Here is a 17,456-nt window from a genome sequence, read left to right as displayed (position 1 = left end):
GTAACAGGAGCTCTGGAGATCCTGCCACCAATAACAGGTCATCCAAATACGGCAACATGCGGACTCCCTGCAGCCGCAGAGAAGCCGCCATGACCGCCATCACCTTGGTGAAACCACGTGGTGCTGTTGCCAGGCCAAAAGGTAACGCCCGAAACTGGAAGTGGTCGCTGCGGATTGCAAACCTGAGGAACTGTTGATGGCGCAAAATAGGGACATGCAGGTAAGCGTCCTGTATGTCCAATGACACCATGTAGTCCCCAGGTTCCAGCGCTAGAATGATGGACCGTAGGGTCTCCATCCGAAACTTCGGGACCCGCAAAGACTTGTTGAGTGCTTTGAGGTTGAGAATCGGACGATATGACCCATTGGGTTTCGGTACCAAAAATAGATTTGAATAGAAACCCTGGCCCCTCTGGGAGAATGGAACAGGCACTATAACTCCAGCCTGGAGCATAGTGTGCAATACCTTCCGCAGCTCCGTAGCCTTGTTCCGGTCTGATGGTAGACCCGTGGTGAAGAATCGAGCCGGGGGTCTGTGCCGGAAGGAGAGGGCGTATCCGTGGGAAACCACCTCCAGAACCCAAGTGTCTGTCGTAGTGGTCGACCAACACTGGGCGAACTGTAGCAGGCGGCCTCCCACCCTGGGATCCCCCAAAGGGAGGCCCGGACCGTCAGGCCGCAGGCTTGTCATCTGGCTTGGGGGCCGGACGTCTGGTACTCCATGCCTGCTTCCGGGGCTTGACCGATTTCTTAGGGCCAGCCTGTCGAGGAAACGACTGTGGTTTGGGCCTGCCCTGGGCCCTAGATGACCGAAAGGACGATGGTCCAGAACCAGAAGGAGCAGCGGCCGACGGGAGACAAGCAGATTTGGCTGCCGCCAGCGTGGCCACAATCTTATCCAAATCCGGACCGAAGAGAACTTCTCCGGTAAACGGCAACGCTTCCAGACCTTTCTTGGAATCTGCGTCCGCCTTCCAGGATCGCAGCCACAAGGTGCGACGAGCAGCTACCGCTGCTGAAGAAATTCTAGACACCAGAGTACTAATGTCTAGAGCCGCCTCGTTGATGTAGGTGGCCGAATCACGGAGATTGCCAATCAACTCCGCCTGTTCGGCCGGACAGTCGGATTCAAAAGAAGCCTCTAATGAATCCGCCCAGCGCTCCATCGCTCTGGCAACCCAGCAAATGGCCATAGCCGGCCGTGCTGCCCCCCCTGCAAGGGAATAAGCAGGCAGATTTCTACCTTGCGGTCCGTAGCATCCTTAAGGGAGGACATGGATGGCATCGGCAATGTGGCACTACGGACAAGGCGGGTCACGTGAGAATCCACCTGTGGAGGGGATTCCCACTTAGCAAAATAATTATCCGCGAACGGATAAGCCACCGCCAGGCGTCTCTGCGGCTGGTATCTTTTGCCAGGTTGTTTCCACGCCTCCTCTAAATGGTCCACCAACTGACCCGAAAGAGGAAAGACTGTGGCATCGCCCTTCACATCTTTGAAAAAGGCATACTTAGATTTAGCCGCTGGGGGAACTTCGTCCTCAATCACCAAGGCTGTGCGGACCGCCCGAATAAGTCCAGGAATATATACTTTGGACTTAGCATCAGCGTCCTTAGTATGGAGAGGTTCCTGATCGTAAGGATCCAGAATCTCCCCATCATCAGACGTCCCTTCGTCATCCTCATAAGGAGCAGACAGAGACGCCACCGGCCTTTTATGAGGCCGCATCACAGACTCCCCTTGCAACACATCCGACAAGTGCTGTACAGAACTCGTCAGGGAGTTAACCCACGCTGGCTCCTGAGAACCCGGGAGCGGGGAAATAGGGAGACTGTGGGGTACCACCAATTGTCGTGGGAACCCCTGCATGGGTGACGACACCACAGACTGCTGGGACAAACCCATCGGAGTAAACGCGGGCTGCGGAGCTAACTGGCCCACTAAAGCTGTTAACGCCTGATTGAAACAAGCCCAGGGCGGCTCCTGTACCGGTGCTGTAACCGTAATAGGCCGCGCCATGGACAAACACTGCCGGCAAAGGCCCTCCGCGCTACCCTCCCCCTCCGCTAACGGTACTTTGCACGTGGTACACAGTAGCCGGAGGGGAAAATCACTTTCAGACATGATGGCACCACGTATGTGACCTCTCTCACCAATTAAGTATTAAATAGGCGAGAGACCACCCTGCAGCACCGCACCGCAAGGGCTTTAGCAGAAAGAACAGGGACAGTAATAAAGCTGACAGTTTAGAGAAGAAAAGTTACAGGCAGCGCTAGCACAGTCACATACAATGCAGAGAAATAACAATTCCTGCACTAACAGCGCTGATCACTCAACTACACAGACACAGGGCCTGGTAGGACACAGCGCTGCATACACAGACCTGAGCCACAGCGGAGGAGAGGTATGCGGGGGGACCCAGACCACGATGCTTCCGTCCAGCGCTTCCAGCCGCGTTCACCATGCGTTCTGGAGATGGCTGCCGAGGAGCAGAGAGGAGGCTGGCCTGGGGGAGGAGCGCTGCCACAGGACCAGTCGGCAGCATGCAGCGGGGGAGGCGCCGGCTGTGAGACAGGGAAGGCGCGCTCCCCTGGCATGCATTTAACCCCTGGGACGCCGCAGCGCTACCGCTCTGCTGCGGTCCGCTGTCCCAGGGGGTAGTGGAAAGCGCAGGTTGGTCGCCTGGCTCCACGCTGCAGCCAGTCCCCAGGGAGCCCCCTGCCTGGGGACTTAGGACCATGTGACCAGCGGGGACCCACCGCGGGACCCCGCTGCTTACCTTTGTCCCCCTTGGATCCGGCCATGGTCCGGAACATCTGGGGTCACCGCTAGCTGTGACCCCAGATGCTCACCAGCATCCCCGGATCGGTACCGGCGTTCTGGTACCGGCGGGGGTGTAGGGAAGACAGCATGGACGTCAGGACTGACTGTCCATGCTGTACATCCAGATGTGCAGCCACAGCTGCACTGAAGAAAGCTTCAGGGGCTCTTCTAGCCCCCACTCCGACAGGTGCACCCGACGCCGGCCGGGCACCAAACTAAACTGAGGTGCCTTGGCTCGGGGGCGGGGTATAGGAGGGGGACCCTAGTGCATTCTGGGAGGCTGAAAAGCTTAACTCTATGGTGCCCAGCGACTGACGTCACACCTATACCCCAAGGTATCCTGTGGATACCCTATGGACCCTGAAGTAGAAAGAATATAATAAATGTTTAAAAAAATAAATAAATCACACTTTCCAGAAAATAAAATAATTAAAAAGGAGAAACAAACCATTCGGACCACATTGGATTAAATTGTTCTGGGATGAAGCCTTCCCAGTGACGAATTAGAGATCATATGTATCCTTCAATAGCATCATGCAGAATGAACCATGTGCCAGGGTTGACTTACATATTTATGCCTGCTTTCCAGGCACCCCCCTCACTGGGGATGATTTTAACCCTTTTCAGCTCAGAGTGGATTGTTTAGCTGGCTGAAGCTCAGGGTTTCTTGGCCACCTGAGCAGGGGTTCTTTAATTACACATTCCGCTCTATTTGAAGCTTAGAAAACAGGCCTGGGTCATTAAACGTGCCCAGTGACTAGGTGAGGAGATTCACACCTCTGGGAACAGAGTGTCTCCCTGGTCCATCCATTAATGACTGTTTTAGCAAGGGCCTGGCCAGCTATCATAATTCCACAGACATATTTCTCCTATGTCATATACAGTGGCACATATTTATGGCTGATTCAGGAAGACAGACGACTGTCTTACAACCTCTCTTGCCCAGCTTCAAAAGGAGACTAGTCCAGAGGGGTTTTGTCACCTTTCCACACACCAGACCACATACTGATTAGAGTACACAGACCCTTACAAAGGATTCTTACATACAACTGTACAAGAGGGAAAAATACATGTGATTACCAATTCAATATCATTTGCAGTTATGCCCATTCTGATGTGAAATTAGCTTTTCCGCTACACTGGGTCTTCTGAAAATAATTTAAAAAAAAAGTCCCGACCCACGATCTCAAGTACCATACTGTAAGGACAGTACTTCCCGAATGACTGCCTCACCACGGCATGTCCCTTAGAAGTGCCGTAGCTGAGAGATGTGAGCCTCTATCAACCAATGACCGGCTCCCAATTTGAAGTCAATAACCTTGCGGTTGAGATTGCCAGGTGCTATTGAACTATGCTGCTATTCTTTATTTGGATGAGTATAAATGCCTTTTACATATGATGGCACCTTTTTTTGATACTATATTAACATTTTTTCTGCATATTGGACTACTTGGTGGTGTGCTGGTCTCCTGAGAGAGGAAAAAATAAAAAAAATAAAATAAAAATTATGATTATATATATATATATATATATATATATATATATATATATATATATATATATACACACACACACACACACACACACACATATACATACATACATACACACACACAGAATGAGCAAAATAATAAAAGAGACTTTCAGTAAAAACATTGAAGTGCATGGAAATGGTCTATAAACATTACTACAGAAACTAAAGGTTAATTGACGTGGAAGGGAGTATGGAGTAGATGATAGAGTAAGTAAGGGCAAGAAAAAAAGAAAAAAGAAAAAAAAAAAAAACACCACATGATGGAAGATGGGCCCTGCTTATGAGAGCATACATTCTAAAGGGGAGGGGTAGACAGGTGACACAGATGAGGTAGACAAGGAGCAATAGGCTAGAATGAGACCTGAATGGCTCTGATGACAAAGTTTTTCTTGAGAGCACATTTGAAGTCTTCTGGAGAATGTGACTGGAGAGAATTCCAGGAGGTAGGGAGCAGCACATGCAAAATCTTGGAGGTGGGAGTGTGAGGAAGTAATCAGTTGGCAATAGAGACAGCATTCATTTGTGGAAGAAAGAGGGGGAGAGGTGTCTCAGCGTCATCAGTATAGAGATGATATTGGAGGCCAAAAGCTCTGAGGATCTCACCTAAAGGAGGATGTATAGAGGAAGAATAGGAGGGAGAGGTCAAGAGCAAAACCAGGGAGAGACTTACCATTAGTGGAAGAAGGGGTGGGGAACCATGAGAGATTTATAAAGAAAGGTTGGAGAGAATGAGGAGAGTAGTGGCCCTTGGATTTAGCAAAGGAGGGAATTGGGTGCTGAGGGTCTGGTGGATGCGATGTCCAGACATATTATGGAATTTAATAATTCCATAATTAATTAATTTATTTTTTTAAATAAATCCAGTTTATGATCAATTAAAAAAAGAAGCCTTCTAGATTGCGACAAGTTTTACTGTTAGATTTTTATTTAAAAAAAAAAAAAAATTAAACTATTTAATAAAAAAACACTGTAAGTTTCACTTTGCTAGAATTAATTTATGAGGCAGACATTTTTTGCATATAGCCATTACCCATCGTTCCCTGCACATTGACAGGATAATAAACTAGTCTCCCTTCCTCTTAGTCATCTCAAAGTGCCCAATATGGGCTATTCCATGTAGGGAATAGATGTACATACAAGCTAGAGGTTCAATTTCTCTGTATCAAGCGTCAGTTTACCCGACGATTAAAAAATATATTAAAAAAAGTGGCCAAGAGAATCAGACACCATCCTGTAGTGCCATCTCCTTGTAATGTAGAGTGAATTTCGAGTGTTAGAACTGGCATTATTGCTCCAGATATACAAGGGAGTATCAGTACGGCATTTGGCATTACAAAACACGGTGCTTCTTTCAGCACAAAAAAACAAAACAAAAAAAACAAAAAAAACTTAAAAACTAGAATTTAAAGCTCATCGTGTATATATGTAAATTCTCTGGCCGAAATGAAACCATCGCTGTCTTCATCTTCTTTCTCAAATATGCTCTCAACCAGGACATCATGGTGACTCTCATTCACAGCACTGCCATGCTTCTCAAATTCGGTCTTCAGATAGGCCTTCACCTGATGGGAGGAAAAACAAAAAATATCTACCACTGGGAAAAAAAAATAATCAAGATTTAGATCTTAAGCAAACAAAATGTACACACCCACCTTGGTGGTGCCTAACCCTATCCCCCCCCACCCCGCATCCTAGACCTAACTTTTCCAGGGGAGGGGGGGTGCTGAACCCTAATCTCCCCCCAGGGGTGCCTAAACCTAACCCCCCGCCCCCCCATCCCCGGGGAAACTAATACTTACCCCGTGTCCTAATGTTTGGGAGTTCTGAGTTTGGGTTGCCTACACCGGTATCCTGATCTCCTTCAGGAAGGCAGCATCAGCTTTTTGCCAGGCGGCAAGATTCCGGCGTCGGTATATCGGCGGCCGCCGCCATCATATTAACTACATCCCACCTGCTGTTAGAGTGGCTGCTGCTCTAATGAAGTAGTCTTGAACCCCGAGTATGGTATGAAAACCCAACTTTCAGTGTACACAGTGCCTGAATGTCGATATGTCCATAATGTCGACATTTACAATTATTTTTTTTCCTTCATATTTTAGCCCAACTCTAACACAAATGTACAGTCAACATTAAGCCTGGACCCTATGCATTCCCCACATTCCCATCTTCTATCAAACATATATTTTACTGTTCTCATGGAGGAAGATAGGCGACTGGTAAAGAAATCAGTCTGTAAATTGAGAGTTCTGCATCCTGTACTGTGAACTGTGGAGCTCTAACCAGATTAATTATATATTGAGCACAGCAGTTTAGCATATGGTCAATTCATAAATTATGCAAGAGAAGGACTGGCATTACCAAGCATGTACTCCTGCAGTAAGCGTGCGGGTCCCATCATTTTATAGGTTACATTCCAGTGCATGGTACTTCATAAGTAAGTATCCTCTGATGTAATACAGTATGTTGCAATACAAGACTAACTTTCCTTATGTGTAGTCCCGCACACCACATTAAGAACAAACGCAAATCAAAAACATTTATATATTTATACCTCTTCTTTAGATAGTTTCCAGTCATCGTTCAGATCCATTTCCTGGAAGGACTCATGTGATCTTGGTCCATTTCGGATCTCCATAAGGTTCACATCAAAGATTAAAGAGCTATCTGCAGGGATTTTTCCTAGGAAAGACAGTAAATGCAGATTGCAGACATACAATTAGATAGAAGCGAACACCAACAAACTTTACACCTTGCACACACCTAAGAGTGGAAAACAACAATGCAGGAAATCACTACATTATTAGGATGCTTACATTTATGGGCTTCCTGTGGTCAAAGCAACTTAAAAACAGTTCTAGGTATCATACATTTAATGCACCGCGCTCAATTCATGAAAACTTTATACAAGTAAATGCAGTGGTCAAAGCTGGATACACATCTGGACAACAAGGCAATGCGAATTAATGCTAAATCGCATAGCCATACACGCTGCACGACGGTGCGATATATTGTTACAATCTAATGTAACTAAACCGCATCGTCCCATCTGATGTGCAGCACATGCTATGGGAAGATGCAACCATTCAATTCATTGTACGATGAAATGGGTGCTCTTTAGGGTACACACACTATACGAGGGTGCCTAACCCCCCCCCCCTTCCCCTCTTAGCCTAACCCTCCCAGGGGGGAGGGGCGACCAAACCCCAAATCCCCACGGGAGTCCCTAAACCTAACTCCACCCTCCTGCGGCTAAGAGGTCCCGACGCCCGGCTTACCTTCGTTCGGTATGCCGGGCATCTGCATTTCGGCATCTGGATAATAAGCGTCTGTATTTCGACGCCTATCATTAGTCCCATGCCGGGATTTCACAGTCGGGAAGCCGGCGGTCAGCATTTCGACCGCCAGCTTCCTGACTACATATCGACATAACACCAAGAAAAGGGAGGTTCCACCGTTTCAATAAGTCTGATACATTAGGATGAGTACACTAGGTTGTTTTATGCGGTACCTAGGCACCCCTAGGAGCAAACCTAGAATAGTGGCTTACTTAAAACACCAGGTCCTAGATATGATCTCAGTATTATATTATCACACATAATTATTGGCAGCAAACCATACCCCCAATACACATTGTGAGGCGTGAAGGGTTTCCACACGAATAACTGACAAGCAGGCACTAAGAGGAGATATGTGGACCATGCTCAGATATAGACAGGGTGGGGGTTAGACAACACAACACCTTACTCAATAAAATAATTAAAAATTAAAATAGAATTCTAAACACAAATCGTACAGTGCAAAGAAGTCCAAGCTTACCACTTTTAAGAAAGTCAGGGACAGATGCAGATCTGGGGTGACATGATGGTGCAGCTTTCCAAAGGAGCATATTCATGCAAGACTAGAACACACTTTGGATAAGTACAAGACAAACAGAAGAGGTTAGTCTGTTATAAGAGTTTGTTAGCAGTGTTTGTGTTGGTTATAGAGACCTGGTTGTTATTGTGCCAGCCTTACAGAATTGTGAGTTTGACAATAAAAGTTCCTTTTTTCTTTCTACATTTTTAGAATACTGACATGTTGGGAGGGAGGGGTGTACATGCCGACACAGGATTGTGACATGAAACGGTGCAAAATTAAACGTTTCAATGCCTATAGAATTTTCATCAGGTATCCTGATGAAAATGCTATAGGCACTGAAACTCATTGCGGTCCTTTGTCTTTATTACAGGTCGTTTTTGAGCGCTGCCTTCATAACTTGCTTGTCAATCAGTCTCCCTGGAGGGGGATTTATTTAGGAGGGCACCAAACGCTGTTGATTCTTATTGGAGTGCCGGCTCATTGGTGTGTGATTATATATATTATATTATATATATACACACACATACACGCACACACAATACATCTGTCCAACATGTTCTATGGTACTTCAATAAACTATTTCAAACAAAGCAAAAATATTTGTATCTTATTTCATTTGTTATTACGAGATAATCATAGTGGGAACAGTAACACAAAGGAATTGGAAAGAAAAAGAATAGAGAAAGGAGAGGTAAGGGAGACATGCAAGAAGATGGGAAGCAGGGGTGGGGGAATGAGTCATGTGTATCTGGGCCCAATACTGTAATCACCAACTGGGTGTAGGCGACAGCATTCTGGTTTCATGCCATATAGTTAATTTTAAACCGTATCTGTCTTTTGATATCGGTGGATAAAGAATCAAAGAAATTCTCACATTAAAAAAAAAAAAAAAGAAAAAAAAAGTTTTTCTTCTTTTACCCAATTTAGAAAAACAAATCCAATGTACATCCTTTGTCTTGCCTCCCAAACTGTACCTACATGGACACAAGCTGTTATTAGTCTGCAGTGATTACTGGTTATGGTCACATGGAGTCTTCAGTAACTTCCAGCTAACCACTTATTGCGAGAGATCAGCAATCATTGTTCTGTTAATGGCAGGACATTACTTGTTCTGTCTGACACTGGGCGAGCAACAACGGACAGGGTACACTATTATAATAGATATTGTCCGGAAGTAATATGCTGTTACTTATTGATCTAGGGTGGTCAGTGTCCAATATATGCCGGTTATAGCAGATGACTAATATTTGTCCTTAGTGGATGTGTACTAAAATACAGAAAAAGAAAAGCCACCCCACCTTTTACCTAGCCATGCTCATATTTTAATGTTGCTATTATGGAATTATACTGTTCAGCCATCAAGGTGATTTGCCCCTGAAACATGCCTTCAGTGTTCACCACACAAAGTGAACACAATAATGGAAGATCTGATCTCCATAATAAATGTATCAGTATAAATGGACACCTATTAAAGTACAAATTTACAATTCAAAAGAGTATCATCATACTAATATTTTAAATTCCTGGGTTCTAATGTAGAATCCATTGGATTCTATGAATAGTCTTGAAAAAACCTTTAGGAGGTTGAAACTCATTGGCGGAGGGAGCTTTTCATCTGAAGACCTTCCAGAGGACTTGCATACAGTGGTACACGATGGTTACTTGGGCCTGATCATCCTCAGCTGATTTATTACTCCCAATGTTTACTGTACATTTTCCTCTGGTAGGCACATACGCTGCTATGTTTTCTTATGTATGCGTGTCTTACCTCGACATCTATTTTTCAGTCAGTTTGTACTTTTGTGCATTTCTGTTTATACTGAGCACCTTATTGAACCTGCTGAAAAATTCTAAGGTTATGCAACTGGGGTGATAATACTATGAGATGCCTTATCTGACCTTGAGGTCTGTAAGTACATTACCATAGGGGATGATTCCAACAGGCGGGATATGTGAATGCCACACTATGTTGGTGTCTGGTGAATTATCACCTCCTGTAAGCACAATACTTGGAGGGGGTAGGTCACATGTCTGTTGGATACCACATGCTTGATCTACAATCAACTAATACCTCTTCATTACCATTCCCTGGGATTTCTGGGTTTCCATGACATTTTATGAAGATAATACAAGATTGGTCCTAGGTGCTGATAATATTAGGACACAACACCAAGATATAGACTATACAGATGGATTTTACATAGGAATGTAACATTAGTGCCTGTATGATAATACACTTTTGAATTCTACATTTTCGCTGTGGGAAGGAGTGACGATGCCAACAGTGTAATTTTGTGCAAGGCAGCTTTTAAATGCGCCAGTATAGATCATTCTAATACGGTTTCTACCTTTTCAAGTACAGATAAGAATCACATGAAACATTCAAAATGTGTGTAGCACTTCAAGTAGTATCAACAGGTTTTTATATTTAATAGTGTATTTACCATAGAGAATAAACTGCATTATTGTATCACCCATACCAAGAGAGTCACAAGAAATAAAGTAAATGAAGGAGGAAAGTAGAAAGCCAAACCCCCCCCCCCCCCCCCCCAACAGAAGGATGGCAAAAGGAGTAGGGCTCACAGCAGCACAGAGTAGTAAAGGGTGACTGGGGTCACACACCCCTCTGATCTTCCCTGACTAGCAAAAAAACGCAGAATACACCTTCCCCCTACGCTCATACAAATGTTAGGTTAGGAGGAGTTGGGGCAGGGAGCAGATTACCTTTTCCTTCTTTTCCATAAGCCAAGGTAGGAGGGACAATTAGCTTCCGTTTCTCCCCAACGCACATATCTTTCAGGCCTTTATCCCATCCTTTTATAACCTCTTTAATACCAAGCGTAAACCACACTGGTTGGCCATTATTATCTGTATAACTAAAAAAAAAAAAAAAAACACCAGTATTAGCATCATACATTTCAACTTTGACTTGTGGCACTGTACAGATTCAATTAGACTCCATGGCTAAAACTCTAAGCTTTTCAAGCAAGGGTTGCTACCCCACACGTTAAGCCCTAGGTGGTGAGCCTCAGGAGCTGCAAAGAAAAAAACACTCATTAAATGCACCCTCTGGGGCTTAATGTGCAATGCAACCCAGAGGTTCCAGGCACTTAGAGCGGAATCACTGCACTGGGAAAATAAATAGTTGAAAACATCGGGGGGTGTATTAACTTTAATACATCTTATAAAGCGATTACATAGCAAGATAAACTTCAGATATGTCCTCACCTATCTTTGCTGCAATCGCATCAAACAGCCCTTCTTAGCGCACCTGGTCCCGTGAGACACTGCTAGTGCTGAGTGCACAAGGAGACAGTGCTAATTAATTCGATATGTGACACTTGTATAACTGTGTGTGATAGTCTCTCAATCAACATGCAGAGTGCTACAATACAATGGCCGCAGCTTGTTTCCATGCCAAGTTCTGTTTATAGTCTCATACACACACACACACACACACACACGTGTGTCACATAAATTAATCAGCACGGTCTCCAGGTGCATCCTAGTCGCATCACGACTTTTTTTTTTTTTAAACAAAAAAAAATGCGTCTAAAGTGCCCAACACTAGCACAATTGCATTGGACCTGGTAGCTCACTCACGTCAGGCATAGCGTGCTGCATAGCGTATTGAGGCTAGATGAGCAGGGACACATCTGTATAACACCTCCCTCCTTTTCCTACAAATGCACGCCGCCTCTCTTGCCTACTGATTACTTCCTTCCACTTTTGCCTCCAAGATCTCACCCAAGCTGCTCCCTTCCCCTGGAACTCTCTCCCTATCAGACTCTCCACAAATTTTCAAACGGGCTCTCAAGACCCACTACTCCATCAAAGCCTTCCAGCTCTCATCCTAACCCGCTACAACATGCTCCTTCCTCCCAGTCTACTCCATCTGCGTCACCCCTGTCTGTCTACACCTTCCTTTTAAAATGTAAGCTCTCACGAGCAGGGCCCTCTTCCCTTATGTGCTTTTCCTTCCCTCACTCATACGATCATCTACTCAAAACTCGCCACAAGGGCACTTGACACTTGGTTGCTGACGCCCTGCTGCTTTTTTGAGTGTTATGATCGCTGCAGCAATTTTTATAAACTATGTTCTTATTCTGTATTGCAAGTCGCTGTTTTAAGAGTTTGCTCATTTGTTAATGTACTTTGTGAGGCGCTGCGGAACCCGTGTGGCGCCATATAAAGGATGATAACAACAATAGTTAAAACCCCAGACAGCTGCCGATATTCTCCTCAGCACTGGTTACTTCTAATAATAAAATGCATAGTGTGGGGCTCTCATCTGTTATTTCAATACACCGATCACAAATGCCACCTACATCTGTTAAGCAGAGGAGAGGCAGAAGTTAATGATGTGCAGCAGGAGCACAGCCAGAATTTCTCTGCATAAAACCTCTTTACGTAGGTAAAGGAACACATTTGAAACCGGCATCTCACTTTTTAACTATTTGACCACCAAAAGGCAATAGGTTGGCAACCAGGGGAGTCAATACGTTTTTAGGCTGGGAGAGGGGGGCAAAATATAATTTCATTTTAGAATTTTTTTTATATATTACAGTCAAACCTGGACAAGTGGGATCTCAAAGGACATCACATTTAGTCTCACTTAGAGGTATCTCACTTATCCAGTTTCAAGAAGTGTTTGTCTCCTTATAGAAGTTCTCATCCCTGTAAGCCCAGGTACAGACAGACTTGTCAAAACCTGTACTAATGCCAGTTACAGAAGTTCTAAAGGCAGTCGTCTCATTTAAGTAATTCATAAACTGCACTAATCTCACTAAAAATAGTCATAACAGCAATCGTCTCAGTTATATAGGTGATTATTCCTAATAATTGAGAAAAATCAGTCTCCGTTATAGAGGTTTCATAGGCTCACTAACAGGTTTTTTGGTGCAAAAATGCCAGGACCTCAAAATTAGTCCCAGTAATAGACATTGCCCACTTATCCAGGTTAGACTATATAGAATCCAAAAGGTAGGATAGAGAAAGTACAAAGGGGGAGCGAGAATATATAATGTGGGAGGGGAGATGGGTGCAGTACTGGTCCCAGAGGACAGGCCAGCCCACAGTTACTAGCCACTGTAGGCGCCAGAGCTAGCTGGAAAAAATTAAGCAGCTGGAAAGGTGAATATCTCCATGCCAGGCCCTGTGGTAACCCTGCTCCCTACAACCCTGGCCAGTGCATATACTGGCAACTCAAATGTTTGGGGGAGCCATCCCCTTGCCCCCCGTTTTGGAACCTATGAGTGACTGTATGTGAACAAGCTTTGTCTGAAAGGGGCATGATGGACGCTCCCACCTAAGTGAACTATAAAATGCATATATTAAACATCACATGGCAGTGTCATACCGAAATGGTTTCCACGAACAAAGGGACAAATTTCTCAAGTCCTCCAGATCACACTACTAGACATTCAGGCAGTAGAGCACTTTGTAACTGTGACATGCACTGGCATGTCCGTAACATGCAGAGATTTAGATCAGCATCTGTGCTGTCCGGATGCGTTGGAACATTCTTCCTGTGACAATCCATGCCATCTCCACTCTCTGGTCACATAGCAAGGGCTCAGAAAACAGAACACTGAGGGGTCTATTTACTAAGCAGTGTTAGGAGACAGAGTGAAAAGTGATAAGGTGCCAGCCAATCAGCTCCTAACTGCCATCTCACAGGCTGTGTTTGAAAAATGACAGTTGGGAGCTGATTGGCTGGCACCTTATTATGAAAGTTGTTCATATACTGAATTTAGTAGTCAGTGCTTCCCCCGTTGGCATTCATTAGTACCGTGTACCGCCAGAATAGAAGTTACTTACCATCATCACTGTTATATTCCTGTCTGGAACGTGTACCAGAAGACACTGCCAGTTCAACTACTTTATAGGCAAGGACACAGCTGGCCACGCGACCTTCAGCAAACCAGGTGCGCTTTGGAGACTACCAGGCTTTTTTCGTAGTCATAGTACCTTTGTTTTGTATGAAAAAAAGCCCTGGACGCAGTACTGCATAAGTGATCGTAGATGTCAGTCCTAAATACATATGCCACATTCTTCATGTATCGCCCACAACCAGTAACCGCAGGTGATGCCCAACTAAGGCCTTGTACACAGGTGCTAAAGTGAAACGCCAGATGCCCATTTCACAGTCATACAGTTTGCCAGGCATTCGTTTTGTGTCAATATGAACTTTTGCCTGCAGTGTTGACAGTGGTTAGTGATCGGTAAAATGCAGTTGGAGGCTTATGGGAATACTCAGTTAGCGCCTGGGAAAGCTGTAGAGGACATTACGCAGCAGCATGGCAGATAAATGTGACTCAAGGGCCTCTGAAGAGAGGACTGGTTACCCACACCTCAGGTAGTTTTCATGCCTTATTATCACAGGACAAATGTGTGAATTAATAGACTGCAATCTAATGAATATTAGTGGAGCTACAAAATGATTATTCTACTGTTTAGAGATGTAATTTCACTTTAAATGAACACTGGCCATGTATTTTATTTTCCCTTTGTATTTCTCTAATTTATACAGAAAAGTGAAAGTATATGCATATTCTTGTTATAGGACACCAGCTTGTGTCTAGAAAATGTACTTGAGAGATGACCAATCAGTAAAGGTACCATAGCTAGTTCTCGTCCATGTTTTTGAGTTGTGACAGCCCCATCACAATTCAAGATATAGCGCCATGACAAAGGACTGTACAAGACATCAATAGGGTCATGACCTAGGCTGGATCTCAATTCTTCCAATTAAGAAAAAAGTGGGGATGTTGCCAATAATTTCCAGATTCAAGCTAACATTTTATAGAATGTACTAGTAACTAGATAAATAATAGCAACCAGATTCTAACTAGCATTTATCTAGGACAGGGGTGGAGAACCTTTTTTCTGCTGAGGGCCATTTTTAATATATACAACATTATTTGCGGGCCCGGTGCAGGTCACACCCCCTTAGCTTGATGTCACACTGGGACAGGGACACAATTGCTGGTGATTACAGCAATGCACGGAGCATCCTGTGGATACTCTGGGGAGCTGAAGGGCAGCGCTGTGCATAGATTCTGGCTGCAGTGTGCCATTCTAGGCACCCTGCTAGCCAAATGAGGCTAGCAGAAAAAAAGCTCCGAGGGCCAGACCAAATGATTCTGAGGGCCATATACAGCCCCCGGGAAGGAGGTTCTCCATCCCTGATCTAGGACATTCTATAAAGTGCTAGCTATAATCTGACTGGTTGCTATGGGCAACTTAAACTTGTCCTCTCTAGAAAGTCTGATATTGCCATACTAGGAGGGGAAATATAACTGAGAGCAGACAAATAGTGTAGCAGCTGGCACACAATTTCCAGTATCAAATCTGCAAGTGACAGGACACCATATATTTAAGAGAAGGGGTTACCCCAGGTGAGTAAACAAAAATAAATAGATTTTTGTTAACTTGTGACTGTTCCATATTTTGGGTAGTATTTCTATCTGGGCTGCACCCAAGGCTGTAATTAGGGTGGTGCAACATGTGCCACTGCACAGGGCGCTGCTTGGGACTGTCAATTTTCTGATTATAATCACTCTCTCATTCTCACTTAGCTTTCTTCTATTTTATCCCTGGCATATCATGGTTGCCCTCATCTCCTCCCTGGCCAACTCCCCCTCCATCTGACCAGCTTCCTAAGCTCCTTCAGTTACATCCTCTTTTATATAACACACATTTCAAGTTACTGTCAATTCCAGAATTCAAACCTATCACCTCTCACATGTCAGTCAGACACCTTACACATGGAGCCATCTACCCCCAAATTTCTGATGAAAGTCCTGAACACAACCGCCATTTCTCGACCCAGCAATTACCAGCATACATTGAGTACCTATGCAGGCGAGTATCACACACGGATCTCCCCGCCGCTGATAATTGCACGTGGTATGTTCCTATTTGAAAAATGTAGGGGAGGGGGGCGGGTGTGCGAGTGCTCTTTCTGGCCCAGGGCACCAAAAAAGTTCCAGTTATGACTCTGGCTGCATCTTAGCACTTGCACCAGTGATTTCATGGACAGAGACATCTCGAGGAGATGACTACAGAGTACATTCAGCTGCAGTTTTGTTAGGACTGCTGGCAGATGTAATGTACTCATTATCAGGGACAAAATAAAGGCCACTTATTAGAGTATAGAAATAGCAGAGCCGTAACTAGACTTTTTGGTGCCCTGTGCCAGAAAGAGCATTGGCGCCCACCTCATTTTTCAAAGGGACATAATGCACCCAAAAAAGGGCCATGGCTTCATGGGGAAGGGCCAGGGGATAGGAGAGGCCAGGAGATGCTGGGGATGAAATAAGAGGAAGCTACAAGCAAGAATGATAATAAACAGAAATTTGACAGGCCCAAATAGCGCCCCCAGACCTGTGAGATGGCACCGGCCGCAGTACCCTAGCTACGGCCCTGAGAAATAGGATAGTAAATCCTAGTGCTGGATAAGCAGCTCAGTAAATAAGGGCACATACCCCATGGATCACCCATTTTAGAGGTACAGTATATGGAATGAATCCTACTGTAAATGCTAGTTAGTCACCGTATTTCCCCACAGATGTCTAGGAGAATTATGTTGTGGGAAAAGCTGCATTCGTTTTCGAGCAAAGACAGACCATAGACACAAAATAAGTATATTACAGCAATGACAGAGTGATAGAGAATAAAATAAATTAAAATGTTAAATATGAGCCAAACCCACATATGTGAGAGGGGAGGTTATAGCAGCAGTATCATAGGGACATACAGAATGTTTGGTTTCCTATGAGAGACGCTTGCACCAGGGGAGCCTTGGAGCCCGGTCACTGCAGGGAACAGATCAGCCCCTAACCCGGCACTGGCAGCCAGAGAGGACAGATCGGGGAAACTCACGTGGAGTGAAAGCGTGTCCCGTTACTCTCCAGGAAACCATCGAAATGGATCAGCAGCATGTCCCCGTTCTTAGTTCTCCTCTTGCAGATGAACGGCTTCTCCAGGACCGTCACATGCACCTCAGGCTCCGGGATCAGGGCGCCACCGGCACAGGCCAGGAGCGCCGCTACCAACACCACCAGCATCTCACCAAACACTATCATTCACACCCCGCACCGCTAGCGCCTCAGCCCCCACAGACGTGGCATAGATAGACAGACAACCGCTCACACACACTCTAGTGCTGGCAGCCTCGGGGCCATTTAACTCTGCAGCGCTCATAGGCTGACTAAGAGGGAGTGATTATAATGCACA

The 17,456-nt window shown here is 45.1% G+C and overlaps 1 protein-coding gene across 1 annotated transcript; it reads right to left on the bottom strand.

Annotated features, from left to right (window-relative positions):
- Positions 1-5,260: 5,260 nt before the first annotated feature.
- On the bottom strand, positions 5,261-17,399 carry FKBP14 (FKBP prolyl isomerase 14). The gene is made up of 4 exons (XM_088445459.1): positions 17,103-17,399; positions 10,941-11,092; positions 6,910-7,037; positions 5,261-5,920 (listed from the first exon to the last, which is right to left on the bottom strand). The coding sequence occupies exons 1-4, from the start codon at positions 17,303-17,305 to the stop codon at positions 5,762-5,764; spliced, it is 642 nt and encodes a 213-aa protein (XP_088301585.1). The 5' UTR covers positions 17,306-17,399; the 3' UTR covers positions 5,261-5,761.
- Between the last annotated feature and the right edge of the window lie 57 nt (positions 17,400-17,456).

This window comes from Taudactylus pleione, unplaced genomic scaffold (assembly GCF_031769625.1).
Source record: "Taudactylus pleione unplaced genomic scaffold, aTauple2 ptg000380l, whole genome shotgun sequence".
Taxonomy (NCBI): Eukaryota; Metazoa; Chordata; class Amphibia; order Anura; family Myobatrachidae; genus Taudactylus; species Taudactylus pleione.
This window is presented reverse-complemented; position numbering and strand designations above follow the sequence as displayed.

Excerpts from the sequence above, each read along its gene's own strand:
- FKBP14 (XM_088445459.1), bottom strand. The coding sequence starts at position 17,305 with ATGATAGTGTTTGGTGAGATGCTGGTGGTGTTGGTAGCGGCGCTCCTG. Across the intron at positions 7,038-10,940 it reads TTATGGAAAAGAAGGAAAAG|GAAAAATCCCTGCAGATAGC; the intron begins GTAATCTGCTCC and ends TGTCTTTCCTAG. Across the intron at positions 5,921-6,909 it reads GGAAACTATCTAAAGAAGAG|GTGAAGGCCTATCTGAAGAC; the intron begins GTATAAATATAT and ends TCCTCCCATCAG.